At 42.8% G+C, this 11616-nt stretch overlaps 1 protein-coding gene across 2 annotated transcripts; it reads right to left on the reverse strand.

Moving 5' to 3' along the window:
• Positions 1-276: 276 nt before the first annotated feature.
• On the reverse strand, positions 277-10921 carry LOC115167333 (neuronal acetylcholine receptor subunit beta-4). 2 transcript variants are annotated; one of them, XM_029721667.1, is made up of 6 exons: positions 10620-10921; positions 4565-4710; positions 3651-3695; positions 3079-3188; positions 1844-2921; positions 277-1128 (listed from the first exon to the last, which is right to left on the reverse strand). In XM_029721667.1, exons 1-6 carry the CDS (start codon positions 10666-10668, stop codon positions 964-966), a joined length of 1593 nt encoding a protein of 530 aa, XP_029577527.1. In that variant the 5' UTR covers positions 10669-10921; the 3' UTR covers positions 277-963. The 2 variants fall into 2 exon arrangements, with proteins under 2 accessions (XP_029577527.1, XP_029577528.1); XM_029721668.1 differs by lacking the exons at positions 4565-4710; positions 10620-10921 and adding an exon at positions 4417-4448.
• Positions 10922-11616: the final 695 nt, after the last annotated feature.

An 11616-nucleotide genomic window follows, 5' to 3' on the forward strand; every position in this document is an offset into this window, starting at 1 on the left:
TGATGTGACAGAAAGTCGGTGATAAACAGGGCTCTGGCGATTGATCAAAGGAGAGATTGACACCTATAGCAAGAGAGTCGGTGCAACGTCAACGGATGTGTTGCCAGAGTGTGCATCTACAATGTGGCCAGTAGATGGCACAATATGTAACTTCTTGTGTGGCTGTCAATGTTTAACTATTAGGCTTACTGCCTTTATGTTTATGCTTCTGTCTTTATGTTTCTGTTCATGGATAAATCAGGAAAGTTACATATAACCAAATAAAAAGTACAAATATGTTTTTAAACTGGAACTGTTTATTACATCAAAATCCTACATCTGTGGGGAATATCCCCAGTAATTCACAGGTTGTAACTCATACACCAACTCATTTTATATATGGGGTGTATCAGTTACGAGGCCTCTTTATAACACCCTAGCTTGAGTCATAATGTTCTGAGCTACATGATTTTGCCCAATATCCATCTTATCAATGTGACCTAATATTCTGATTTGCACTTTGAAAATTGCTTTAACTGAGTAAAGCTATTTTATTTTATCACGCTGAACATCATTTCATGAAGTACTCCACCACTTTAGACTTTATTGGGTGTTAATGAATTTAATCAAACTCACTGACCTTTTTATACATTTATAGATTTTTTTCACAAGACTTTACATTTCAACAACAGGGTGATATAACATGGATAGGAGTCAAATGATATCTGACATATCTCTGTATTTTGTGGGTTATTACTCCACCCGGGTAATGTTTGTACTTTCAGTCTGGTTTTAGAGGGACATCTTTGTATCTCTGCTTCAACTACATGAAAAAAGTAAACTCTTCATTGTACCGTTGTGTCATGTTAGGACCAGGTAGTAGAAACAGAAAGAGATACAGAGACATGCTGTAGGCCACATGGCGTTGGTTGATGGGCTATGACCCTTGTTTCTATGTCTGACCCCCATACTTCTTGGGGGTGTTCAGGTACGGGGTGTGTCTGAGCTGGGCTGCTGGATGGGGACTATTGAATGCTGAAATAGAGGCTGGAGGAAGAGACCCAGGGTTCCAGTCACACACACTATTATAAAGATCCACAGGAACATACGGTCCACCACCATTGCCACATACTTCCAGTCCTCAATCACCTGGGAACACACAGATAGCAAGGTATGGTCACATTACTGTCATGCACCTGTGACATGCAGAAATTGGTTATTACATTTACATTTTACATTTTAGTAATTTAGCAGACACTCTTATCCAGAGCGACTTACAATAGTGAATGCATACATTTCCTACATTTCATTTCATGCATTTATTTATTTATTTATTTTGTACTGTATGGGTATGGAGTACAATATGTGATTGATGAGTAAAAAATTATGCAAATGTAATATAAGATGAAGAAACAAAGCGAAAGCCCCAGTCTAAATATTACTGAGCCAGACCTTGTAAAAGCTATTGACCCTTTCACCCCTCTCCTCTGCTGTTCTTAGCAGTTTTTGAATGTGGCCATTTTTCAAGCCGGGTCACCTCACTTTTACATTGATTTGTTTAAGAAAACAATCTATTACAACTGTCTGGGTTATTTTACTGGATTTTATTCTCAACTACCTCACATCCTAGTATTCATTCCTGGTCTTTGAGGACCACAGCGTGTGCAGGCTTTTGTCCTAGCCCAGCACTTACACAACTGGTCCAGCTGATCAAGGTCATGATCATTAGTGGAGCCAGGTGTTAAAGTATTAAGCTGTACACACTACGTCTCTGCAGGACCAAGGATAAAAAACACTGCTTTGAGTCCTAACTCCAGCTCATTTCACAACACAAACCCCATTGACACGGTCATGGTTCACTTACATTCTGGTTATCATCGTCCCCCATCATGTGATCAGCCACGAAGCGGACCCCGTCCACTGCCTCCTGGACATCTCCCCCCCAGTCTGGGCTGCCTCTCTGGCGGAGGTCCTGGGAGGAGGGGAAGCTGTTGGGAAGGAACTCGGTGGAGCGGGCCTCCCCCTTCCTGAAGGTGTGGGTGTACCCCAGCGGAGCTGTGACTTTGTTGTAAAAGTGTCTCGGGGAGGCGAAGGCCGAGGCAGAGGAGAGGAAGGCAGAAGAGGAAGACATGGCGGCAGCGGTGGCTGTTTTGGACGTGGTGGTGGCAGGGTAGCCCAGGTCCGCCAGGATGGACCTGCGAGCTCGGAGTTGTCTCTGCTGGCGTAGCCGCTGGCGGGCAGAGTTATTCTGCGGGCGTCTCATGAAGAGCAGATGGGGCAGTTTGTTGAGGAACACTACCTTGACCCAGGAGGGCATGGTGTGTGTGCTGGGGGAGCGGTGGTGCACGTTGAGCACACACACACTGGTAATGATGGAGAAGGTCACCAGCACCATGGTGAACATTAGGTACTTCCCGATCAGAGGCACGTCCAGCGAGGTGGGAGGGACAATCTTGGAGATCAGGAGGAGGAACACAGTGAGGGCCAGGAGGACTGAGATACACAGAGTCATCTTCTCCCCACAGTCAGACGGCAGGTAGAAGACCAGGATGGCCAGAGAGGTGATGAGGACACAGGGGATGATTAGGTTGATGGTGTAGAACAGCGGCTTCCTCTTGATGATGAAGTCATAGGTGAGGTCCACGTAGGTAGGATCCAGAGGGTTAACCGTCCGCCTGCCCGGCAGGGCCAAGATGTCCCATTCCCCACTGGGAGTGAAGTCGTCCATGCTGGCCACCCCTGTCTTCAGGACCAAATCGAGCTCGGTGTGGTCGTAGGTCCACGACCGGAACTTGAGCGTGCAGTTCTGCTGGTCAAAGGGGAAGTGCTTGACCTCGATCTTGCAGGCACTCTTATAGATGGCCGGAGGGAGCCAGACGATGCTGCCGTTGAACTGGACAATGGCATTGGTGAAGACTGTTACCTCATAGGTTCCATCCGCACTATGGAGAGAGTGATGAGGGAGGTAGGGGGAGAGGACTCTATTACAGAAATCTATTATGTCTTTATGAGAAAATGTATTACTATCACAAGTTAGATTTTCATGATCCGTAAATTACATGAGAAAATGTGTTCATCATTTGGAAAATGCTTACTTACTTGTTATAGAGCACAATATCAGGCAGCCAGATGTGTCTGGAAGGAATACGAAGCTTGTCAATGCCATCATATTGAGAAGGGTCCCATGATAGCCTGTAGTCATCCCAGTGCTGGAGAGACAGAGGGTTACATATTTTGTAGTCATTTAGCACACACTCTTATCCAGAGTGACTTAGATAAGCAATTAGGGTTAAGTGCCTTGCTCAAGGGTACATAGAGACATGTTTCACCTAGTCAGCTCAGGGATGCGAACCAGCGACCTTTCGGTTACTGGCCCAGCGCTCTTAACTGATAGGCTACCCTCACTGTTCTGACTGTTACACTCATTCACATAAGGACTCTCTGCCAACACCAGATCATTCCCAATTACACAATTAATTATCATTGAAATGAAAAGTGGTGAAGGGTGTGGGCACAATTATCATTCTGTTCTGTTCCGGATTGTCTGAGTCATAGGCATAGTTCTGCTTCAATTCAGGTTCAATGAGAAGGACACTGGAGCTGGAGACGGGCGAGGGGACAGACTGAGTAATGAATGATTAATACGATAGCACCATAATCTTCACACTTACCTGTGTGAGCCAAACATTGGTGGTCATAATCTGCTCTCTCTCATTCTGGAAATGAACAAGGCGGTGGAGTGTTAGCTTCATTTAAAAACAGACTATTTACTATACGATACACAAAGCATGTTTAATGACAAAACACACATACAGACTCCAGCACACATTCATCTAGTGCACATGCTTGATTTAGAAGAGAGTAAAAGTGAGAGATGTGTTTTCACACCGAATAAATTCCCTGCACATGGGGTCAATTGTTAAGATAAATGACACCCTCGCCTGGGACACATCTGCCATCTGAGCGCCATTGGACCTGTTGATAAATCCACAGAGCGCTTGCATCAACTCTGAACAGCAAGTAAAACGAACACCCCTAAAAAGGAGTGGGCAGCAGAGTGGGCAAACCTCCAATGCACGCAGCAGCACAATGCTTTGAAACAAATATGTCACACTTCTCATAACATTACACTTTACAGAACATTCAAATTTCAATTACCAAAGAGGAGGACAATAAGAGGCCATAAACAGAGAATGTATGTGTCCTGATGATATTCTCTGGGCCATGCCAGGGCAGGGAGGAAGGGAGGACCCTGTAAATCAGTGTGGGACTCCAATGTCCTCTCCTGAGGCAGCTTTACAGCTCTTAGGCAATGAGCTGAAGTTTCAATCTGGACATGACAGAGACGGAGAGCCCTGCCAGATCCATCCTATACCCATGCTGTCATTAGGGCCAGGGCCTTTCAGTAGAATTTGTGTAAGTAATTAACATGGTTACCACTGACTCCTCTGAGCTCTGCTCTCCCTTTCTGTTTTCTCATCTCTGCTCTCTCCTCTCCCTCTGTGGTCTCCCTCATCTGCCCCATCTCTCCTCTCCGTCTCAGGGCCTCTAACTGGCTCTATGGAATGGCTATCATGAGACTGACCACACTGATGAGTTGGGCCAGGGACACCTGTAGTTTGACGGTGACCCGCTCTGTCCTGTTCACAGCTGGGCGGATCAGCTTGTTGTAGCGATCGTTTCTAAGCAGCCAATTCATCAGACGCTCCTCTGAGTCTGCACAACTGCCACCTGTGGAAAGAGTCAACAGTGATTTGGAGATAATTGTGGGAAATAGTCAGAGTTGGTACCTTTATTGCAATTGTGTTATGACAATGAAAAAACTACATTACTGTGTGATTAAAAAAAGACCCACTGGCTGTATCTGTTGTGTTTAGTCACTGGTTTTATAACTGGACTGTCACGCCTGTCTTTTTATGTTGTTTAATGGAGCATGTTTTATAGCCCCGTATGGACTGGATGAAGACTGTGTTTCTGACTTCAGTCTTTCTGCTCCCCAACCCAGTACAAAGAGGAGCAGAGCAAAACACCTACTGTGACACTTCCTGGTTTTTATACCCTTGCACCTGAAAGTGTTTAAAATCACTCCAAACAAACTGAATGTCTGATAGGGCTTGGGCTGTGTTAAATTAATAGGAAAAAAATATATGAGGGCTTTGGAGCCTTTCTGCGGAATAATTAATATCCATGATATGGAAGGGAAGATGTTTCTGCAGAATGTTAACGATTCTGCTGTTGCAGAGCCAGAGCCTAAAGCTTCATGATCAGCCATGAGCTCCAGCCATGAATACCACCACGATGCGAAGGTCAGATTACCCCCCCCCCCTCCCCGAAAGGGGAAGGACAGGGAGGCGATAAAATGCTCTCTCTTCCACCAACAACCCTCTCTTCCCCCACCAGCCCTCCTCTATAGTGAGTAATGCTCTGTCATACAGTAGCAGAGAGTAGCTGAGTACAACAGTCAGGAGAAATTGTTTTGGAGAAAAATGCTTAGTCAAATGGTACATGCCCTGGAGTAATCTTTACAATAGCTGCTAAGACTGTTGCACTGAAAAATATTAATTTGAAGATTCATGGTTTGATATTTGGTATTTTATTAGGATCCCCTAATAGCTGTTGCGATAGCAGAAGCTACTCTTCCTGGGGTCCACACAAAACATGAAACATGAAATAATACTGAACATTAATAGACAACAGCTCAAGGACAGATATACATACATTTAAAATGTTACATAGCCTACATTTCAGTACATACACACAATATCTAGATCAAATAGGGGAGAGGCGTTGTTTTTTAAAACCAGGTTTGCTGTTTACTTGAGCAATCTTGGATGGAAGGGAGTTCCATGCAATCATGGCTCGTTATAATACTGTACATTTTCTTACATTTGTTCTGGATTTGGGGACTGTGAAAAGACCCCTGGTGGCATGTCTGGTGGGGTAAGTGTGTGTGTCCGTGCTGTGTGTAAATTGACTATGCAAACAATTTTGAATTTTCAACACATTGTTTCTTATAAAAACAAGAAGTGATGCAGTCAGACTCTCCTCTACTTTTAGCCAAGGGAGACTGGCATGCATAGTATTGATTCACATTTATGGATTATAGTATGTAAAAATAAGATACATGTTTTGACTATAGATCTCTTCACAATAGTGTATTATCAGACAGGCCCATGTGACAGTTTGTGCCAGGCAATTACCACAAATCCTAATTATCGAGGTATAGTTTCATGTAGAGTTGAGAGTTTGGGAGTGTCCAACAGACAATAGACTGGTGCATGTTTTCTTGGCTACCCCTATCATCAGTCACTCGGCTGGACTCCCATCAAACACAATGGGACCTCTACAAGACAGATGGCATGTTGTCAAAGCCCTGGGAGGCTGCTGTCAAACATCCACACTCCTTACCCAGAGGTGAAGAGCACTGGCCAATGGGAGAGCAGGCAAGTCAAACTACTAATCACTACCTGCTGAGAAGGGTTTTTACACTGTGTGTGTGTGTGTGTGTGTGTGTGTGTGTGTGTGTGTGTGTGTGTTTGCGCGCGCACGCGTGCGTATCAACTGGGTCTTGAAAGGGGAGACAGCCTATAGGGAGGAGGTAAGAGGCCTGGCGGTGTGGTGCCAGGACAACAACCTTTCCCTCAATGTGAGCAAGACAAAGGAGCTGATTGTGGACTACAGGAAAAGAGGGGCCGAACAGGCCCCCATTAACATTGACGGGGCTGAAGTGGAGCCGGTCGAGAGTTTCAAGTTCCTTGGTGTCCACATCACCAACAAACTATCATGGTCCAAGCACTGTCAAGCACAGCAAGACAGTCATGAAGGGCGCACGACAACACCATTTCCCCTTCAGGAGACTGAAAAGATTTGGCATGTGTCCCCAGATCCTAAAAAAGTTCTACAGCTGCATCTTCGAGAGCATCCTGACCGGTTGCATCACCGCCTGGTATGGTTACTGCTTGGCATCTGACCGTAAGGCGCTACAGAGGGTAGTACGTACGGCCCAGTACATCACTGGGGCCAAGCTTCCTGCCATCCAAGACCTATACACTAGGCGGTGTCAGAGGAAGGCCCAAAACATTGTCAAAGTCTCCAGTCACCAAAGTAGACTGTTCTCCCTGCTACAGCACGGCAAGTAGTACCGGAGCGCCAAGTCTTGGTCCAAAAGGCTCCTTAACAGCTTCTACCCCCAAGCCATAAGACTGCTGAACAATTATTCAAATGGCTATTTACATTGACACTGTTTATTATCTATGCATAGTCACTTTACCTCTACCTACATGTACAAATTACCTCAACTAGCCTGTACCCCCACACATTGACTCGGTACCGGTACCCCCTGTATATAGCCTCGTTATTGTTATGTAATTTTCTCGTGTTATTTTTTATTTTACTTTTTAAATATTTTCTTAACTCTATTTCTTGAACTGCATTGTTGGTTAAGGGCTTGTAAGTAAGTATTTCCCGGTAAGCTCTACACCTGTTGTATTCGGCGCATGTGACAAATAACATTTGATTTGAATGTACATTCCTTTTAATGGCAACACTTTAAAAGTGTGGCATTGACATTATGTTGATTGGCAGGAGAAGGCAGCGGTGTTAATAGAGTGACTGAATCAGCAATGGTTGACTTTTAAAAAGGTTACTCTGCTCTACGCTCCAGAATACTGCATTCTCAAAAATTGCATCTATGACGAGATTGGGAGGTGCATGTCTTTTGACCAAATAGAAAACAGCAGGCAAAAAATATCCTGTTATCTGGATTTCAGTGTTGGCCCTCAATGTTGCCAGAGGTCCTACTGATTACAGAACACTGTGGCATTTAGCTGTGTGGTTAGAATATTACTGCCAGGTTCTCCACGCTGAGCACAGACAGACTATGTAGCCTGGTCACCAGCCAGGTCTGTGTGCTTTAGCCATTTTCCCTGGCTTTATTTTCAGGTCATACATGTTATGATAACGAACCAAACAAGACAGAGTGGACAAGTAAAAAGCTACACATAGCATCTATCCCAACTGTCAAATTCACTTGCAAGAAGGTGTTGTAAATGGCCAGTGTACTGTATAGGCAAAGTGTGATATATGATCCTTTACTCTCCCAGTGACTTCCCTCTCTTCCTGAGAAGGGCCGGTCAGAGCTCCTTAATCAGTGTTATTGTGGCCAATTGATGCCCATTTGTTGGAAACCTTTTAACCAAACTCCTCCTTTAACCAGAGCACAGTGAATACACACAACATGTTTTCTATGATAATACCGAGAATGCCCTTATATTTGCTGACTGATTGTAAAGGCTACTGTAACAGGTTTGACTTAGTGCCTCATGATAAGAGAGAAACATTTGCATTGAAATAAACACTATACAGTGCCTTCTGGAAGTATTCAGACCCCTTGACTTTTTCCACATTTTGTTACGTTACAGCCTTATTCTCATCAATCCACACACAATACCCCATAATGACAAAGCAAAAACAGGTTTTTAGAAAAACAATTATATTACCATTTGTTTTATTCAAATCAAATCAAATCACCTTTTATTTGTCACATGCGCCCAATACAACAGGTGTAGACCTTACAGTGAAATGCTTACTTACAAGTCATTAACCAACAATGCAGTTTTAAGAAAAATACCTAAAGAAAAACAAGAAATAAAAGTAACAAATAATTAAAGAGCAGCAGTTAAATAACAATAGTGAGGCTATATACAGGGGGTACCGGTACAGAGTCTATGTGCGGTGGCACCAGTTAGTCGAGGTAATTGAGATAATATATACATGTAGGTAGAGCTATTAAAGTGACTTATGCATAGATAATAACAGAGAGTAGCAGCAGTATAAAAGGGGGGGGGGGTGCAAATAGTATAGCAGGGCAGAAATTTGACAAACTGACTTGTTGGAAAGGTGGCATCCTATGATGCCATGTTGAAAGTCACTGAGCCCTTCAGTAAGGCCATTCTACTACCAATGTTTGTCTATGGAGATGCAAATGGTCTGGGTAGCCATTTGATGATATGTTCAGTAGTCCTACTGCTTGGGTGGTAGAAGCTGTTTATAAGCCTCATGGACCTAGGCTTGGCGCTCCAGTACCGCTTGCCGTGCGGTAGCAAAGAGAACAGTATGACTAGGGTGGCTGGAGTCTTCGACAATTTTTATTTTATTTAACCATTATTTTACCAGGTAAATTCAGACACTTTAATCAGTACTTTGTTGAAGCACATTTGGCAGGGATTACAGCATCAAGTCTTCTTGGGTATGACGCTACAAGCTTGGCACACCTGTATTTTGGGAGGTTCTCCAAATTGTCTCAGCAGATCCTGTCAAGCTTTGTCAGGTTGGATGGGGATTGCTGCACAGCTATTTTCAGGTCTCTCCAAAGATGTTCGATCAGGTTCAAGTCTGGGCTCTGGCTGGGCCACTCAAAGACATTCAGAGACTTGTCCAGGCCTCCGACCTCACTAATACTGAATGGAGGCATGTCCCCGCAGCAATGTTCCAACATCTAGTGTAAAGCCTTCCCAGAAGTGTGGAGGCTGTTGTAGCAGCAAAGGGGGGACCAACTCCATATTAATGCCCATGATTTTGGAATGAGATGTTCGATATGAGATGTTACGAAAATAATAACAAAAAAAATAATACATTTAATAAATGTAACATTTTTTTTACGTGTGGTATGGTTACATAAGACAGAAGGTTATTTATGGCAAAAATGAAAGGTGGGTGGGCATATAATGCTAACATCTAGCAACCCAAAGGTTGAATTTTCAGTCTCATCACGAACAACTTTAGCATTTTAGCTAATTATACATTTTTCCACTACTTACTACTTTTTAGCTACTTTGCAACTACTTAGCATATTAGCTAACCCTTCCCTTAACCCTTTTAGCTAACCCTTCCCCTAATCCTTTTAGCTAACCCTTCCCCTAACCCTTTAACCTAACTCCTAACCTTAACCCTAACCCCTAGCGTAGCTAATGTTAGCCAGCTAGCTAGCATTAGTGTTAGCTACGTTGCCACAACAAATTGGAATTCGTTACATATCATACCTTTTGAAGATATGTAACATTTTGTACATTTGCAAAATCGTATCATATTGTAGGTTTTGCATATTGGTAATATATCATACACATTGTAATTCATAACATATCATTTGAAATGGTTGATTGATATCCATAAATTAATACATGCCATACCAAACGTAGCATATCATACTAAATGGAGTGTGTCGGATTAAAGTAAATAATATGAAATGCTCTTAGGCCAGGTTGGCTGATTAGCCTGTGAATGTTCTTCACTGCTTGTCCTATGTGCGACCTAATAAAGGGTAATACAAATATTGTTTTATTCTCTTGACAGTATTGTATCTAATTTATTTAAGACATATGATTGTTGAAATTATGGCATCAATACATGTTGAACTATGTTCCTCTTTGATAATAAAATAAACACCTTTATGCACTCAAGGAAATTTGGCATTAAATTAAATAATTTCTTACATGCACTGTACGTGAATTACAAAAGTGAACCTCCTTTCTGAAGATGTAGTTATAACAACAACAAGAACAACAAGAACAACAACCCATTGTAGAGAGATTTTTCAACTGAACTGACAATGCAATCGAAATTCACATACATTAAATACTTACATTTTAACAAAGTGAAAAGGAAAGCGAGGAGAGTGAGAGTCCGAGTCATTTTGACAACAGTGCCACGAAATCCATCCGTGTCCTCATTCAGGAAGCCTAATAATAAGAATAGGATCTAACGTGCTTACCGAGCATTCCCAACTCCTAAAAAGCTCCATACACGCGCGCCTGTCCGGCTCTACAAATAACGACACCCACATTAGTTAGAACAAATGTTTACTGAAAACGGTGTGTCTGTACCAGGTCGAGATTTGCAGCAGCGTTGGGATAAAAACGAGACCCTTTCCCCAACATACACCGTTCCACCTTCCTTACTCGTTGCGCATCGCTCTCACACATAACATGATCTCCTGAGCGCAAATCTTGGATCGACTAATTGCTATTTTCCATTCTACCTTCAATGTTGATACTTAACCATGTGATCTGTAATAGGTTGTAGGCAGATTTCTGTGATACTACTTAGGCTATAAACAATAACATTTATGACAATAAAAATGTTTTGTTTTCTTCATGTATTAATCCACAACAAAATATATCAATCAAATGTATTTATAAAGCCCTTCATACATCAGCAGATGTCACAAAGTGCTGTACAGAAATCCAGCCTAAAACCCCAAACAGCAAGCAGTGCAGGTGTAGAAGCACGGTGGCTAGGAAAAACTCCCTAGAAAGGCCAGAACCTAGGAAGAAACCTAGAGAGGAACCAGGTTATGAGGGGTGGCCAGTCCTCTATGAAATCTACATTCATATGACCATATGTGACCGTAGTGCCATAGGTTGAATCTAGACCACTATATATATGCTAGTTTAAAAAATATATATTTATTATTTTCCCAATATCAAACCTGCCACATAAGTCACCAAAACACCAATTAGGTCACATGATGACCTACAGTAAGTTACCCTAAACGAGGATTTCTCACTTAAATGACAACCAAGTGGACTGGAGCCCTTTACGACACTTTGTATTAGTGTCATATTGTGTTAGACGACCAGA

This window comes from Salmo trutta, chromosome 29 (assembly GCF_901001165.1).
Source record: "Salmo trutta chromosome 29, fSalTru1.1, whole genome shotgun sequence".
In the NCBI taxonomy this organism is placed as follows: Eukaryota; Metazoa; Chordata; class Actinopteri; order Salmoniformes; family Salmonidae; genus Salmo; species Salmo trutta.

Excerpts from the sequence above, each read along its gene's own strand:
- LOC115167333 (XM_029721667.1), bottom strand. The coding sequence starts at position 10,668 with ATGACTCGGACTCTCACTCTCCTCGCTTTCCTTTTCACTTTGTTAAAA. Across the intron at positions 4,711-10,619 it reads CCTTTTCACTTTGTTAAAAT|GTGGCAGTTGTGCAGACTCA; the intron begins GTAAGTATTTAA and ends CTCTTTCCACAG. Across the intron at positions 3,189-3,650 it reads CCAATGTTTGGCTCACACAG|CACTGGGATGACTACAGGCT; the intron begins GTAAGTGTGAAG and ends CTGTCTCTCCAG.